Source organism: Thunnus albacares, chromosome 12 (genome assembly GCF_914725855.1).
Source record: "Thunnus albacares chromosome 12, fThuAlb1.1, whole genome shotgun sequence".
In the NCBI taxonomy this organism is placed as follows: Eukaryota; Metazoa; Chordata; class Actinopteri; order Scombriformes; family Scombridae; genus Thunnus; species Thunnus albacares.
Window position 1 is genome coordinate 7841222 of NC_058117.1, and position 16683 is coordinate 7857904.

Genomic DNA, 16683 nt, shown 5'->3' on the forward strand with positions numbered 1-16683 from the left:
GATAATCAAATGACGTCTGGGAACAACCGTTTTATCAACCATACGCCAGCTGTGTCTTTCCTGCCTCCTGACCCCTCTGATTTGGCCTTTTTGAGTCTGAATGCAACACCCCGTCCTGTTTCTGCCCCTTTATTTCACCTACCTGAGTCGCCCCCCTTACTATGTTGACCCTTGATCTTGTATGTGTGTCCCACTGCAAGGTCTGAATGCAAATGCCCTCCCTTCCTACCTTTTGTTTACCATTACTTGATCTTACTATATAAAGTGTTTCCATTTCTTCTGCTCTGGGTCAGTAAGCTCACCGTATTCTGGTATACTAATAAAACCACCACCACAGCAAACTTTGAACAAGGACTTCACTGATTTTCTTCGACACAAGCCACAGACCTTCTGGGAGAGTGTGCTTTGAACAGATGTAACAAAATTAGAGCTTTTTGGTAAATCACACCAACCCAATGTTTACAGAAGAAAAAATGAAGCCTTGAAAGAAAAGAACACCGCAAAACATGAAGGAGGCTCAGTGATGTTTTGGGGTTGCTTTGCTGCCTCAGGCACTGGGTGCCTTGAATCTGTGCAGGGAACAATGAAATCAGAAGACTATCAGGCATTTTGGAACAAAACATACAGCCCAGTGTCAGAAAGCTGTGTCTTAGTCACAGGCCATGGGTCTTCCAGCAGGATCAAAAAGCACCCAAGAGTGAATGAGAAGAAAACATTGGACCGTTCTTAAGTGGCTGCTATGAGTCCTGATCTGAATCCCATTGATCATCTGTGGAAAAGTCTGAAACTTGCAGTTGGGAGACAACACCAATCAAACCTGAGAGAACTGGAGGAGTTTGCTCAAGGAGAGTGGGCCGTGTAGAAGTGTAGAAACCTTATTCAGAGTTACAGTAAGCACTTGACTGCAGTTATTGCCTCCAAAGGCTTTGCTACAAAATATTAAGTTAAGGGTACCAATATTTTTGACCATTTTCACTTGTTTTATTGTATTAAATAATATGTCAAGTTGTAAATCAAAAGAAGTTTCAGTTATATTCAATGTGAAATAAAGAATGATAGATACCATATACTTCTGTAAGTTTCAATTTAATACAGAGAAAAATTAGTTTTTTTTTAAAAACAGGTGGAAGGGTACCAATACATCAATAATTTCGGCCACATCTGTACATCATTCTGCACAGTGAAGCTCAAACATTCAACTGAAGGAACAACAAGAAAAACATTTTTGAGAGGAGTGGAACTTTAACTAAAAGTAAAAGTACTTAACAGATCTGACTATATGAACATCTACCAATATGAACAAAAATCATTTATATTTTAAGAGAAGTTATTTCAATTTCTCTTACATGACACAATCCTCAAATTATATTGCTTTAATCACCATTATGTGCTTTGTCAATTGACATCAGTGTTACATCAGTTGAAAACTATACACTAGTCTACTAGAGAGGGTTTGTAATAAACTGACAATGCAACTGCTTTGCTGTAGTCTGTAACACTGGTATACTGTGACAAAAAGAAACTCTTTGCAGATTATGTCTTACAATCAGCATCTTACAGAGAGATTAAAAACACACACACACTCAACCACAGTCATACACATAGTAAACCAGAGTTGGGTCTTTGTGAATCTGGGAGCTTGACACATTTGCTGTGTTGCACTTGATCGCAGTAAGCTCACACATATTTGAGGACGAGCTTCTTGGTGAGGGTGTATTTGGGCTCTGGCATTTGTTTGTGGGTCAGAAACTCTCCTTTGCTGACCTCCCTGTTCACACGTGTCAGAACAGTGAGGATATCATCGTTCTCCGAGCTGCACAGAAAACATTGGAAACACATTACATATTATGTTGTCTTATACGGTACATATAGTTTGTTTTTATAGACATTCTGCCCTCTGATGTATCACATCAAAAGCACAGAAGATACATTTGAAAACACCAAAAGCAGACGTACAAAAACAGAGATGGGATTATTTTCAATTATGTGTATCTGGAAAAACCTGAAAGATTTTGCAAAAAGGATGTCACCATCACAAGGTGCAGTTTATAATGGTGTTTTAAGAGTTTATAGTCGGTCTCAAGCTGGTTAACTGAGGCTATTGGAACTGATGGGATGTTATGAACTATTTTTAATGCCCGTCCACACAGATATTGTTGTGTGTGTATATGCACAGATTTCTTAAAGATCCCTTCCATGTTTGAGGACATAAAATAATAAATAATAATGTGTCTGATGTGGTTTTTACAAACAAAGTTCAATTACTTACTTCTTCTCCAAAATCTAGACTATGAATATGCAAATTATTTTCATTCTCAGTGTTTGTGCACTGGAGACTTCAAGTTTTCACATCACATCAAAAAACACATCATCAGCTTTAACTCATAGACGTGCCTCTCACCTTTCTGCTGATTTATGCAGCTGCCTGCACAGCTCCTGGATGTAGATGGAGCCTGTGGAAGTGTTTCGAAACGACTTGTACTCTGGCACGGTGGCCATGCCCAGCAGGAAGTCTGCGTCCCAAGGCACCGTCTCGCCAATGACACGACCCGCGTCTTCCTCCAGGCGGATCTGTCTGTCCCCCTCCTCCTCTCTTGGCCTCGGAGGACACGGCATCGATCCTCTCTGGTATCCGCTTCCCTGACATGCTTGGATGAAGAACAGTTTGGGCTTCCCTGCCAAGGTGGGGGCTTGTCCGCTCTTGAAGGGCCGTGTCAGTTCTTGCAGGGACACGTCTTTCGCGTCTGTCCCAAAGACAAGTCCCTTTTCTCCATGGGAAAGTATGCACACCACCTAAATTCAAAAGCAGCCATTAAAAAAAAAATTCTGTTTCTAATTATATACATTTTTTTAGATTTGATTCCTCTTAACATGTAGAAAATTCAGCTGGCGTTAAATACAGTTTCAATATGTGCCAGCCATCACAGAAACTCAGGTTGACCTTCCTTTTGAAATGACACATTTGACAGGACTATTATTAAAATGTTGATACAGCTCTGAAGGTGTGAGCCATTGCTTACCAAGGCATCTTCATTCAAAAAATTTCTTTTGCCCAGATTTTTTACTTCTCTTCGCATGGCATCTGCAGTCAAGTCGTTGTGTATCTCCACCACAAAGCCAAGACGGGTGAACAATGACTGCAGAGCCTCTGTTTGACCGAAAAAGAGAGACAAATTAATAAGTAATAAACAGCACATGCACAAATCATATCACATAGCTGCTCAAATACAAGGATACGTACTTGCATCCACTTGAGTTCCTGCTCGATTTTTCAGGTCTGTTCCCGAGAAGTCGTCATTGTTGATGATCATACACGTACCACGAGGTTTATGAGTCAGAGTGTAGTAGTCTCCCTATGACACAAGCACACCCACATAGACAAATCATGAACATCAATGTCCTGATGAATGAATGAATGAATGAGAGGTATTGGTGATTGTGTGAATGGTTACCTCATCGCAACGATAGGAGGACTCTCTGTTTGCTTCAGCATCAGAGTAAACACGCCCCCCTTCATCTGAGGAACAGAAACAGTGGAAACTTACATTCCTTGTATGATAGAAATAAAAAACACTTTCAGGTGTCATTATTTTATGGCTGTGTAGTTAGTGATGTGGTACAGGAGAGAGACTTACCGATGGACTGAGTCTCAGATATAGACAGCATAGCTTGTGTCGACGGAGGGGAGTTGTTGACCCTCTGTGGAAAGAAAGAAGGAAGCAGTCAGTAAACTGGCTTATTGCAGAATAAACCGTACACAAACACACATTTACACACACACACACCTGGGCGTCCATGCTGACATGAGAGGGTGATCCAGTTTGACGCTGCTGGTTTACCCCTGCAAAAGGTACAATCATTTGATGAACAGTAATATGACCTGTAAATGTGCATGTGCTTGTGTATGTAAGTGGGTCTACCGTCTTGGTAGCGCTGTACAGTCAATGCCAGTTGTTGATCCAGCTCCTTCAGCACTGTATTCAGCTCATTGAGATTTGTATTTGACAGTAGACCAGCCTTTTCCATTTCAGCAAACACATCCAGCGCGGTCTGTAATTAACAGAGACAACTTGTTTGTCTGTGCGTATAAAGGCTTTACAGTTGGTCTTGAACTAAAGCTAAAGGAGCTAGCGTACAAACACCACACAGCAAATGAGGTCCATGTTCAAGTAGTAGTGCAAATAACACAAATAATTAACCATGATTCAATTATAATTTGATACAGAAAGTTTGTGTCTCAAGCTGAAGGCCTCCAAAATGGCCACCAGGGGGTGCTTACATTATCTTGAGTGGCTTATTTTATACAGAACTGAAGCTGATCCTTGCCCTCCTTCACTCCTGTGTCTATACTTCAGATCACTTTATATAAGAGAACCCAGTTATCATTTGGAAATATATAAAGAAAATATCCTTCAGCTTTACAGCAATAAAATTTTACTAAGAGCACCAGTGACTAAAAGCACTGTATGTACTGTGCTGTATTTTTGCATACTAAACTCTTATGTTTGTGTGTGATAAAAACATTCTGACTTTACCAATTATGAATCAGGTAAATTCACATTTCAACATGTTGGTGATTCTTTGTTGATTTAAAAAAAACAAAAACAAAACAAGATTTCACTGAAGTTACTGGTAAACGTAACATTGCATTTTGGAAGTGTTATAAGCAGTGGTTGTTATGAACCTTTCACTCAAAAGTAAAAAAGTCTACATGTTATCATTTGTTATGTAACTGTGGGTGTAGCCAGGTGATTTTCAAGCTGGTGGCAAGGTGTGTGTGTGTGTTCTCACCTCACAAGTCTCTATTCTTATTTTAGACAGCTTGTCTGTCAATAGAAACTTCATCTTTCCAAAATTTTCCTTAGTCAAGTCTTCATATATTTTGTACAGCATCACCCTGACAGAAGAGGAGCAGAGGGGTGGAAAAGAGAAGAAAGGGGAACACAAAAATTAACAGCATTCATAAGACTAACACCTTTGGGAATAAAACTGGCTGCATTTTTATCACTGCTTTTACCTGTAATCTGACAGGATGGGATTTGCGTCCGTTTCCTCTGTCCGCCTACTGTCCGTCTCCAGGAGGCCGAGGAGATCAGCTCGCCGGATAGTGTTTAGCAGCTGGGACAGGAAGACATTGTTCTCCAGTAGACCTTTTTCTTCTAGTCTCAAGAACAGCCCTTTGGCATCTTTGATCTGCATGAGGAAGGCCAAGAAATACAAACATGCATAATGATTTACAAACCTTTGAGATGAGCAACCTTGAAATGAAAAGATGCAGTTGAAGAGAAATGTAGTCTATGACACACTTTTCCTCCACAGATGGTTTTATTATATTTTGCAATCTCAAAAACTGTAGTTTGAGTCAAATGAGAGGGAGTGCTGAGATATATGAAAGTCCCAAATATGAAATCAAGTCAAGTTGCTGTACTTTGATACAATGTTATATTTTTTCTACATTTACCTTTTGATGATGTCCCCTTGTTTCAGTTTATTCTTTAGTTTTTCTTGATTATAAAGGGGAGGGAAATCATTTTTACCATAGAAAAGTATTATTTTGATGATTGTGATTATGTTGAATATCTGTAGGGTAACCCAACAAAAACTGATGTAACTTCTCAATGTGACCTTTTTCCTCAGACATGGGGTTGAGACGAGGTATGTGGTGCTCACCCCCTCTAAGCGTTTCCTGTTGACAACATCAAGACACAAGAAGCAGAGTTCTGCCACCTCAGAGAGCCCCAGCTCCTCATCTATGTGAGACAGCGTCAACCTATCCATCACTCCCACCAGCAGCAGGCCTGGTGCTCCGCTCACAGTGCCCTACAAGTCTGTGCCATCCGAGGAGCAGAAACAAGGGAAACAGACAACAGAAAAGTGTGTATGTTTTGTTTTGGAGCAGCCAAAATAAACACATCGTAAACTCCATGTCTAACAGACAGTGAAACATTACATGAGCTAGAAAGACTGGCTTGATAATCTGAAAGCCCACTTTTAATGTAAGACTTTGTATAATTCAGTTTTATCTGGGCAACATATGTGCATATGTATTAGTATACAATGAATGTATGTGTGTGTGTTGGTGTTGTATTTTGGTATTTTATCGGTCTCTATAAGTATTTGCTACTTGTTGTTTTATGTTTGCCTTCTGAAAAGCACTTTGTAATTTTTATATGTGAGTTAAATCAAACTTTGCTATTATTACCACATTACCAACAGTAACTCTGTAGGATCATTTAAGTGATATTTTAATCACTAAATAGACCCAACGCTGCGGTGGCGTCACTGAAAAACACTTCAGCCAGTCGACGATGAAAATGAGAAACTTTATTTGTTTTGAAAAATGTCACGTCATGTCGGTGTGACGTTAGCTTTACGTTACCGTCAACTGAACCAAACGTTAAAAGTTACACAGTAGACTGCATGTTAGGGTTAGTTACATGTAACGTTAAAGTCTGACAGTTAGTTCAGGAGAGATAACGTTAACTTTACGTTAAAACTTACCGTTAGTGTTTCACTGTCAGTTTACTTCCAATAAACGACCAGACGCGTCTCCTCTTAATCAAATACAATTCAGATGAAGTTCGAAGCGAAATATTCCGAAACTAAACTTCAGCGCTTCCCTGTTGTCTCCTCTTGTTGTCACTTTCAGTTTTATGGGAAATGTGCGCCACAGTGGTAGCTTGTCATGAACCTTCAAAATAAAAGCTGTTTATGGACGACGCAGAGGGATTTTAAATATAATTCATTTGTACTGAGTTTTTCTTTTTTCTTTCGGATTAGCCTGCGTGAAGTTGCTAAACCAGACCAGCCTGCACGACTGTCCTACAAGCTCCAGTCACACCTTAGAGAAGGTTGTTGTAGCACGTCTTTTCTTTTCTCCTTTTATTTTGAAGAGCTTGTCAGGTGAGTTAGCACAGCTTGTTGTTCATTGGTCTGACGATAGACTGTAACTGCATCACCAAGACAAATCTGACAGTGTACCAACATTAAACCAAAGTACACGTACTGTGTTTAAAACAAACCACTTTATTCTGATCACTACAGTTTTTTGGCAAGATCACACAGCTCAGGTTTGAAAGTTACTGTTCATCTCCACCATGTTTCCTGTTATACCACTAGCCATCTATCACTCAGAAGAAAAGACATTTATAAAAGACTGATTCTGAGAATGTGGAGGTGCCCTTGGTTGTGCTCTCACAGTGACGGGGCTTTCACACTTGGTTCCTGAGGGTGGTGGGAAGCAAATGGGAGGAAGTACTCTCTGGCAAACTGGAAGACATAATCTGGTTTCCTCAGCAGCAAGAACTGCAAGAAGTCAGATATGAGGGCACGGATCTCTGGATGCTGTCTCAGGTATGAAGCATGGTCCGCCTTCAGCTCCTCCTGCCACACCGAGACATAAACATACAGTCATATTCTGCTTTAACGATTTATATTGTATGATGAGATGTACTGGAGGAACAATATTGTTCAGGTACAGTCTGTCTGAATAAATGGGTCAAATATTGAGCCAGTGTCTTTATCATATGTGAACATTACTGCTCACCTTTCTGTCCAGGAACTTGGAACGCATCTGCATGTCTTCTTCCCAAACCAGGGGGATGTTCTCAAAACCTAACATGCACGCACACATACAAACAACATCACTGACTCTGTTACATATGAGAGTGAGTTTACATGCGTGTGAGAAATGCTACCTTCTTCTAGCTGTGTAGGCAGCCGCAGAATCCTCATTGTGACCGGTGATCCCACCTGCACTCTGCTGGCCAAATGCCTGATAAAAGAAAACAAATTGCTCAACAAATTCATCAAGTTTTTGATTTACTCAGCATCAAAGTCATAAATGGACTCTTGAGTATTAAGAATAACTTAATGATTTGCTAAAAATATTGCTTGAAGAACAGTTTTAGTTTCTAGTTCTAGTAACTGACAACACCACATGATTAATGTGAACCCCCCTCATTAATGTGAACCCCCCTCATTAAAACCTGGATCCGCCCCTGACATGTTACGCAATCTTGTATCCAGTAAATAGTGTACCAGTCCCCATCCATGTCCTCGCATCAAGCGATACAGGGCGACAGAAACAGCCACCTTAAATCCGTCCTTCTCTTAGTCCTCTAAGACTAGTTGTTGAAATTGGCCAGATTTTCAATGCATTACCATAACACAACACATTTTTACATTTACATATTTACTTAAAAATGAAGATAACCATTCTTTTTCATTCAAATTATTAGTAAAATTGTCAGAGTGGTAGAAACCTGGAGAAGTATACTCATTGAGCTTACCCATCAGGCAGGAAGTAGCACTGCCAGGTGGTGGGGCTGTCCTCCACAGAATGAACAATCCTCTCTATCCCGAAGACCTCCACAGTTTCACCCTCAACCTCCATCTGCTTCAGACCCAGCTCACTCTGACCGCAAACAGATAATCGGAGTTCATAATTAGACACTTTTTCTGAGAGAGAAAAAAAAAATCTCACATTCAAAGATCAGACACTGAATGAGCAAGAGGTCTCATACAGACTGAATTACTTACAAAGGTGGTGTGGATGATGCGTAATCCCTGGTCGAAGGAGATGAAGGTCATGTGTTCTGGCACCTTCTTCCTCAAAGCAATCAGACGCATCAGCAGTAAATTGGAACCTTCGGTTACCAGCCCTCTTACTGCAGACATGGGATAAGAAACACTCTCCTTCGTCACCTCCTGCACACACAAACACATACAAAAACAATTACACCTCACAGTAAACAAGCAAGAATTTTATGATTGGTGGTGTAAAGTTGAGATAATCAAGAACTAAGTTTTCATAAAAGTATATCACCATGGCAGTGTAAATTTAAATTTGTATTAAAACTGTTATCAGATGGACAATTAGATCCTCATTTTGCAAAATGGTACAAGTGCAAGTTGTATGAGATTTTAGGTTTTTGTTAGCATCTATTTTATATAAAAATGTTCACAAGGTCTGGGGCTGTTGACTCTCACTCTATCACTTCTTCTCTCACCTCTCCTACGGTGGTAACTTTATCGATCATCATCTGCCCGTCATGTTGCACCATGCGACACCTCTTGTCCAAACTGTGTCCCTCAAGCTGAAGGAGGGATTCACATGTGTTTAAAGGCAGGAAATGCAAAATAAACAGCCAATAAAATGACATAAGAATGGAAGGCAAGCAAGTGTCCAATGTACAATGGACATTAATCAGGGTACAATGTTTTCATTTAGTGCAACAGCTGATCTACAGTGTTGTGTGTTCAAAAGAAACTCACCTTCACATACTCGTGGTAATCTTCCTCCAGCACCTCCAGGTCTGTGGTCAGGTAGGCTTAAATTGACAATGAAGGCAGGAAAAAAGAAATGAAGATAGGGTATACTGACCCACCTGTAAATGGACATAACAATGGAGATCGACCCGTCTTTGCCTCCCCTCACCTGTCACTGTTGTTCCACAGGGGGAGTCGTCGATGGCTCCTTGGCTTTGAGCGTGTAGCAGCATACAGGGCTGCTGGACTCTCAGAGCAAACTCCACTGTCACACTGAACTTCCCCAGGTCTCTGCCGCCCTCCGACACAGTCACCAGGGAGTCTGGAAACACACACTTCTGCAGTTCTGCAGGCTCTGAGGAGGGTAAGGGAACTTTAGATTGGACAAAAGTCATAACAGGACCATTTCAAACATTTCTTAAGCTGACATTCTGCTAATTGCTTATATGAAACGAACAGCTTCCTTGTAAATTCTGTGTAGCATCTCAAGATGTGCCAAAACCAGGTGGTGTTAACTCTCAGGCGTACGTAATGTCTGTCTCCCTTTGACTCTATGGGCTGGACTAGAGAGAAAACAAGTCAACTCACCAATGCTGGACATGAATGTGATAGCTTCGTCAGAGGCTTTCAACTCCTCTCCGTAGTCGGGTCCTTCAGTCCCCGTTAAGGCACCGGCAGGAGTGTCGTCTTCCAGCGGGGCTTCCATCCTCAACGCTCTTTATTTAAGGCAGATACTCCCTGTAGCAAAATAAGTCCGTGTGTAGGTAAACTAGCTTTAAAAGGCAGACCTTTGTGGCGACAGATAGGTTGTTTTTGTCATTTTTGTGCCAAGCAGCCTTTTACTGTACTTGTATGTACAGCCTTGTTTCGGATACACGAGCTGTCATGGCAACGATGCTGCAGTATCGTAAAGATGGTTGTAAGCGTGCAACCGAATCTGGACGAGCTGCCATGGCAACGATGCTACAGTACCGTAAACATGGTTATATGCGTGCAGCCGAATCTGGACGTTATTCCCCACCAACGCAGATGCACTCAAATCCCGTAGACTGATCTCTTAAGGTTTGTAGGTTAGTGTTTTTTGTTGTTGTTAAAACTAAAAATAAGAAAGTTCAAAATAATGACAATAGCCAAAATTTAAGCCAAAATAAGCCAATTTTTTAAAGAGGCAAAAACAAACAAAAAACAAAACAGTGATAAATGGCTTTTTTCTTAATCTTGCAGACACAAAGACATTGTGTTACTATAATGCAGGGGTCAGCAATTAGGTTCAACCATGGCCCAGTTTTTTACTGCACTGCTGTACAGGCACGGAAAGAACAGCCCAGTATGCTTTTAATGTGTTTTGTTTCTTTCTTTACATTAATTCAATAATAAAATTGATTTATAAAAATGTTTTAGGGTTGTACCTGAGGGCAGATGTCATAATTCCTATTAGTGAGGGCTAGCAGAGTTACAGCCGCTTATGTTAACCAGTGGTGGAATGTAACTACATACATACAAAATTGTACTTGTACTTCACTTGAGTATCGCCACAGGTTTTTCACATTAAAGGGTAAGTCTGGTGGTATTGTATGTTTCTTATTGTCAACAAATCACACAGAAAGATCAAAATCAACAATCAAAAATTTATTCTACTAAAAAGTATTGTCTGTATAGTCTCTGTACAACAGAACTTGTCCAGAAACCTTGAACACATCTGTGAGCTACACTGTTACACTGCGTGTTATATTCCTTCATTACAACCAACATGATCACTGTAGTTAACTTTGAGTCTGTCCCATACATTGTCCTTGTCATCGCCTCAGCAGTGCCTCCAATTATATCCCTTTTGTTGTGGAGATGAAGCTTCAGTTGTGATGTGGCGACAACACAAGTTTCTTCCTCAGCGTGAACCTAACTACAGGCATCTGCTTGGCTTTACCTAGGTTACGGGAGCCCTCTTTCTGGCTTACTTCACTGTTGACATGGCGAAGGATTGCGGTGGTGTCCTCACCCCTGAAACAATATGCAGCGTACAAAAACATATTACTCACTGTCAGTGCTATGATCAGATAAATGGTACAGTATACATTGCATTAACTAGAATATCAACAGGTTGATGAAATATTGTGGAGCAGAGAAGTTTATCATTTTTTACTAGTAAATATTTCAACATATAATTTTGAGTTTTATATTTACCTCAGACAGCCCTCCTTTAACTGCTGACACACAGACTGGATGAACCAGCTCCCATCAATTATATGTCTCATTGATACATAATCTTCAACAGTGGCAATGGCAACCAGAAAATCGGCTTCCTGAGGGATGAACATTGATTCAGAATCGTCAGCCTGCAGATCTGGTGATAACACTCCTGGCTGTCGATCCTTCCCCTGGCAGGCCTGGATCAGGAACACTTTGGGCTTGCCTTTGAGAGCTGAGTGATCTGTCGCCTTGAATGTTGTAGTCATTTGTTTAATGGAGAGGTGCTCGCAATCAGTCCCTGAAACAACACCCAGTGATCCGTGACTCAGAACACAGCAGATGAAGGCATCGCCATGTTTAGGAGCCTCCCGAAGACCAGTGAATCCACTGCCAGACCACTCCTCTACGTTGAACTCCTGCAGCTGAGAGACGTCGTCCAGAGAGGCAAAGACTTTCAGTGCACGATCCATCTGGTCCCTGGTTTGATCTTTACACATCAGCACTCTGAAGCCCAGCCAGCTGAACACCTCTGCCAAACTTCCTGCAGAAAATTTAAGTTAAAAAACTTGAAGTTTAAATCACCAATAAACAAAACAATAGTGTAAAACTGTGAATCTGTCTCCTCCGCTACATACGAGCATCTTTGTCGGTTCCTCTTCTCACTCTGCCATCCGTGAAATTCTCGTTGTTTATGATCACACAGAGGCCGACAGGATGGCTGTTCAACTGATACTGGTCGTCCTAAAAACAATGAAAACAGAACTACAGTTGGACATTTCTACAACCTGATGTTGAAACTGACTGGAGTGGATCATTTCTGACATTCAAATACTTTACTTAGAGTTTTACTTAAAGGACGGGTTCACATTTTCACTAAAAGACTGTAAATTCAGTAGAAAATTGTAAACCTCTCCTTTAAGGGATTATATTTACTTCTATTTCCTTATGTAACTTTTATGAGATATAACAGTATTACTAAGCTAATATGCGCTAATAAGCATCTGTCCGCAGGCCTTGCAATGACAACATGTCTTGTAGTAATCTGTGAGGAGGAAAAAGTATTTAAACTCCGTCTTGTGTCTTTTTAAGAAAGTCTGCATAAACATACTGATTCAAGCATTGTAACGTGTGCTGTTTCATGTTTAGGTAAAGACCTCACCTCCTTCCGCCTTTTGCTCTCTTGTGAAGGACCATCTGCGGAAATCAGAGTAAAACAGAATTATACTTCCCAACATGAAACTCTGTACTTTTTGATGAAGGCATAAGTTGTTTCATGTGAAACACACCATGGGCTTCTATATGAGGAATGCTAGACAGTCATTTCTGTACTGAACTTGTGTGTGCTAACATACCACTGTTATCTAAACGAGTTGCTTGGACAGGCAAAGGTAAAAAGCAGGTGTCATTCTTTTGTATGTTCTTCAAGTCTGGGAAAGTCGTCTTCACGTCCTCATCAGTTTGCAGGAGGTTCAGGAAGTCTCGGCAGGTGTCCTCTCCTTTATCCATGATCTTATCCACAAGTGCAATGACGTGCCCCTCTACATCTTCTCTGTTGATGCTTTTAAGGTTGTTGTACTCACGCTGAGTTATAAGTTTCTTCTCATGAACCTTGTTGAGGATCAGCTTTTGGTCTCCACACAAAGTCGCTAGAATGGCTGTTTTATTACGTCTCACTGTGTCTTTGGCTGACATGATGAATCTGAAATAGAGACACAGAAACACAAACAACAAGATATTCATGAGAATTCATGTTGCTCTTAAAGTGCACCAGTCAATACAGGAATACTGGGTTTCTGCTTTATTACCCTTGGAGTCAAACCCTGTTTTTGGAAACTAATAGGCTATAGTTTCATAGCTTCATCACTCAGAGCCATATGGCACATATTGCACTATAATTACTCATTTTGTAGCATTTCACTCCAGTGAGATTAAGGAAACAGGTTTCTACTGTCAAATTCAGTTGCATGTGTGCCTGGTTTCCCTGCAAAATGCGTTAATATGGATCTTAAACGAACTAGTTTGGAGACAAGCAAACTGTTGTTTAATCATATAAAAACCAGTTACTTACTGTAGTAGCATTGTTATAACTACCACTCAGAGCCACCATGGCACAGATTACCTTTTCGTTTAGTAGCTTCTTCACTCACGAGGCAACAGGTTTCAGTTACCTGTGACTAGTTTGCCTGTAAAATTAGCTAATATGGCTTTTAAAATGTAACTAGCCGGTTGGGATTCAAGCAAACTTCAGTCGTCTCTATATTTTACGCCTGGTCCTACACAGCGTCAGAATGTTTCCGGCTAACTTTGACCACTTTCTACGACGACAGAATGAAAAGTATCGTTTAATAACTAAACTGAAGCATACAGTTAAATTAACTTACTGTCAGGAAGTCTTCCCTGTCGATTTTACTGTCAGTACAGTGAGTCTTGGAAGAAGTTCCTGTTCTTGTGCCGCTATCGTTTCAAAACTCCACCTCAAATGAAACAACGCTTAGAGGGCATGTTGTGTTTTTAAACTAAGCAAAGCCGCCTTCTCGAGACTTACAAGGGCTGGTGAGATGTAGTGGAGAGACAATGGAAATGCATGTATGTGATACGTGTCCACCACCCAGTGGAGGGCTTGTGAAGTGGATTGATAGTGTGGAAACATCCACAACAACTTCAATTACCGCCAAGACTATCACGAGTGGTGTTTTTAGCCCCGTGGCCACAAGGGACAGTAATGAGTATCACAGTAAAGTGAGTGTAAAACAATCAACGATGCACTCGACAACTTAATCTAGTAGACAAGCTGTTGATATACAAAGTTGAGGTTTATGCTTTATTGGAAGTGGTCTCGCTTTTACCAGTGTAGAGGATAAAAGGTTGAGGAGCAGCTTTTTTTTTTTTTTTTAAACAAACGATTGTTTCTAAATGTTGTCGGTAGAAATGTCAATATGAATACTAAGAACTAGTGATGTCATGTCACCTTCATATATGAATTCACCTACAAATGTGAACAGCGGTCCCTGGTGGTCTAGTGGTTAGGATTCGGCGCTCTCACCGCCGCGGCCCGGGTTCGATTCCCGGTCAGGGAACTACTTTTGATCATCTACACTGAGAAATGTCTCTCAGTCTTGAGAAATTGTCACGCAGACTACAATATCACAATGTCCAAATGTCGCAAACTGTCAGAACACTACTTTATGTGCAGAATTGTTTTTCGTTTTGTTGTCATCTTTTATGTTTTTTAGTCATTGGCTATTTATTATCTACCTGTTTCCAAGATAAATAACATGGAAAATAATGTAATATTGAAATTAGAGTGTTTCAATCAATGGGATAATGGGTGTGAGTCTGGGAGGCGTTATTTAAAGAAGAGGAATCTCTTATCATATTTGTGTGAAGCAAAAGTATGAGAACCCTTGCTTTCGGTAACTGGTTTGACCCCCCCCCCCCTTTCAGCAAAAACAACCAAACATTTCCTGTAACTGTTTTTCAGCCCTGAACATTAGCTTGGAGGAAGTTAAGCCCATTCCTGATAACAGAATAGTTTCAACTCAGGAATGTTGGAGGGCTTCTTTGCATGAACTGCCTGCTTCTGGTCCTTCCACAGTATTTCTTTAAGATTAAGGTCAGGACTTTGACTCTGCCATTCCAAAACATTATCTTTCTTCTGCTCTAACCGTTCTTTTTTAGAGCGACTTGTGTGTTTATGGCTGTTGTCTTACTTCATGACCTACCTTCTGTTGAGCTTCAGTTCACAGACCGATACCTTGTCATTTTCCTGTAGAATTTGCTGGTACTACTCAGACCTCATAGCTCCTTCAGTGATTGCAAGCTGTCCTGGTTCAGAGGAGGCAAAGCAGCCCAAACCACGATACTACTACCACCATGTTTCACTGATGGGATATCATCACCAAACGTAATGCTTCAAGTCGAAAAGTTCAATTCTGGTCTCATCCATCCACAAAACATTTTTCCAATCGCCTTCTGGCTTATCCACGTTGTCTTGAGCGAACCGTAGACAGCAGCAATGTTCTTTTTGGAGAGAAGTAGGTTTCCCCTTGTAACCCTGCCGTCCAACAATGGTGTTGGACGTCTTCAATTTGTAAACGATCTTCCTGACAGCAGGGCCAGCTCTAGCCATTTTGATGCCCGAGGCGAGATAAGGATTCGGTGCCCTCACCCAACCACATTCCACCCAAATCATCCCACCAGTGCTGCCTCGTCACCACCCGCTCATTCTACAGTAAAAATATGGAAAAACATCAGACACCACAATGGTTTCAAGACAAAAATATATTTTTTTATTTTCAGAAATTACTTCTCAAAGAAACCAATCATGTATCAAAGAATGAATAAATTGTTAAATATTACCAACTTTCTGTTAGTAACATATAAGACACTGGCACTTGGTTATTCATAGATTACACTGGATAGATGACTCCTTCCATGATGAGTCTATCCATTGAGTCCATTACTGGTCAGGCCTTATTTTACCTGATATGGCCTCTGCTGACTAACTCTGTCCTCACCATATCTATAGCTGCTGCCTTGATGGACTCACATACCTCAGGATATGTTCCAGTTGATGGTGTCTGCAGGCTGTAGAGTAGTAACAGTGTATGTTGTGTCTGTTGTTCCTTCACCTGCAGGCAAATCTAGACATACATGCAAATATAGTTATTAATCCTTTAGAAAGAACACACAATGATTCATAACTTACAACACATCAGGCAATAAACTCATCTGAAGCATAAATTATACATAACGTTTGACCAGAACTGTTCAATTACATGAGTGAAAAAAGTTATTCTAGCTTTAATGTGTCCTGTAGACATCTTGAATGAATATAGATGGTTGCAGTCTAATATTGATTAGTATTTAAATTGGCTATGTTCCCTTTCCTAATATGGAAATTATATTTATGATTCAATATATTTTATTGCACTAGTGTTACCATGATAATGCAAATATGTAAGAAACCATTTAACAATAGATAATAAAAATGAAAAAAAAGAATGAATGAATGAAAATAAAAGAAATGAAATGTGTGTGTGTGTGTGTGTGTGTGTGTGTGTGTGTGTGTGTGTGTGTGTGTGTGTGTATAAGCTGCAGTTCCCATGACTTTCTGTCATTGTGAAGGGTTAGAAAATGGTTAAAGGTTTGGCCAAAGTACTGACATAATAAAAATACTCCCTAGCATCCATCTGTGGATAAAACATTCCAGATGTACAGGATGAG

At 40.4% G+C, this 16683-nt stretch overlaps 3 protein-coding genes and 1 non-coding gene across 5 annotated transcripts; 1 reads left to right on the forward strand and 3 right to left on the reverse strand.

Annotated features, from left to right (window-relative positions):
* Positions 1-1067: 1067 nt before the first annotated feature.
* On the reverse strand, positions 1068-6665 carry casp8 (caspase 8, apoptosis-related cysteine peptidase). The gene is made up of 12 exons (XM_044368616.1): positions 6502-6665; positions 5671-5828; positions 5018-5193; positions 4792-4897; positions 3921-4050; positions 3786-3841; positions 3636-3699; positions 3453-3517; positions 3242-3353; positions 3021-3148; positions 2402-2793; positions 1068-1813 (listed from the first exon to the last, which is right to left on the reverse strand). The coding sequence occupies exons 2-12, from the start codon at positions 5776-5778 to the stop codon at positions 1678-1680; spliced, it is 1473 nt and encodes a 490-aa protein (XP_044224551.1). The 5' UTR covers positions 5779-5828; positions 6502-6665; the 3' UTR covers positions 1068-1677.
* Positions 6666-7006: 341 nt separating this feature from the next.
* LOC122994109 (ciliogenesis associated TTC17 interacting protein) lies at positions 7007-10175 on the reverse strand. The gene is made up of 9 exons (XM_044368619.1): positions 9859-10175; positions 9440-9625; positions 9277-9332; positions 9012-9098; positions 8542-8709; positions 8292-8416; positions 7698-7774; positions 7547-7614; positions 7007-7383 (listed from the first exon to the last, which is right to left on the reverse strand). The coding sequence occupies exons 1-9, from the start codon at positions 9974-9976 to the stop codon at positions 7195-7197; spliced, it is 1074 nt and encodes a 357-aa protein (XP_044224554.1). The 5' UTR covers positions 9977-10175; the 3' UTR covers positions 7007-7194.
* A 709-nt stretch (positions 10176-10884) lies between these two features.
* On the reverse strand, positions 10885-14134 carry LOC122994108 (caspase-8-like). 2 transcript variants are annotated; one of them, XM_044368617.1, is made up of 6 exons: positions 13839-14134; positions 12810-13156; positions 12617-12651; positions 12093-12198; positions 11452-11998; positions 10885-11268 (listed from the first exon to the last, which is right to left on the reverse strand). In XM_044368617.1, exons 2-6 carry the CDS (start codon positions 13147-13149, stop codon positions 11121-11123), a joined length of 1176 nt encoding a protein of 391 aa, XP_044224552.1. In that variant the 5' UTR covers positions 13150-13156; positions 13839-14134; the 3' UTR covers positions 10885-11120. The 2 variants fall into 2 exon arrangements, with proteins under 2 accessions (XP_044224552.1, XP_044224553.1); XM_044368618.1 differs by lacking the exon at positions 13839-14134 and adding an exon at positions 13577-13725.
* Positions 14135-14462: 328 nt separating this feature from the next.
* On the forward strand, positions 14463-14534 carry trnae-cuc. The gene has a single exon. It is a non-coding gene; the product is annotated as a tRNA-Glu (tRNA).
* Positions 14535-16683: the final 2149 nt, after the last annotated feature.

What these genes read in the sequence shown, in the direction of transcription:
- casp8 (XM_044368616.1), bottom strand. Translation starts at nt 5,778, where the DNA reads ATGGATAGGTTGACGCTGTCTCACATAGATGAGGAGCTGGGGCTCTCT. An exon ending in CCCATCCTGTCAGATTACAG is followed by an intron (nt 4,898 to 5,017) that starts GTAAAAGCAGTG and finishes CTCTTCTGTCAG; the next exon opens with GGTGATGCTGTACAAAATAT. An exon ending in CTGCATAAATCAGCAGAAAG is followed by an intron (nt 1,814 to 2,401) that starts GTGAGAGGCACG and finishes TTTTCTGTGCAG; the next exon opens with CTCGGAGAACGATGATATCC.
- LOC122994109 (XM_044368619.1), bottom strand. Translation starts at nt 9,976, where the DNA reads ATGGAAGCCCCGCTGGAAGACGACACTCCTGCCGGTGCCTTAACGGGG. An exon ending in ATTACCACGAGTATGTGAAG is followed by an intron (nt 9,099 to 9,276) that starts GTGAGTTTCTTT and finishes TCCCTCCTTCAG; the next exon opens with CTTGAGGGACACAGTTTGGA. An exon ending in TGCTACTTCCTGCCTGATGG is followed by an intron (nt 7,775 to 8,291) that starts GTAAGCTCAATG and finishes TTCTTTTATCAG; the next exon opens with GCATTTGGCCAGCAGAGTGC.
- LOC122994108 (XM_044368617.1), bottom strand. Translation starts at nt 13,149, where the DNA reads ATGTCAGCCAAAGACACAGTGAGACGTAATAAAACAGCCATTCTAGCG. An exon ending in AACTCGTTTAGATAACAGTG is followed by an intron (nt 12,652 to 12,809) that starts GTATGTTAGCAC and finishes TGATTTCCGCAG; the next exon opens with ATGGTCCTTCACAAGAGAGC. An exon ending in AGAGCAAAAGGCGGAAGGAG is followed by an intron (nt 12,199 to 12,616) that starts GTGAGGTCTTTA and finishes CATTGTTTTTAG; the next exon opens with GACGACCAGTATCAGTTGAA.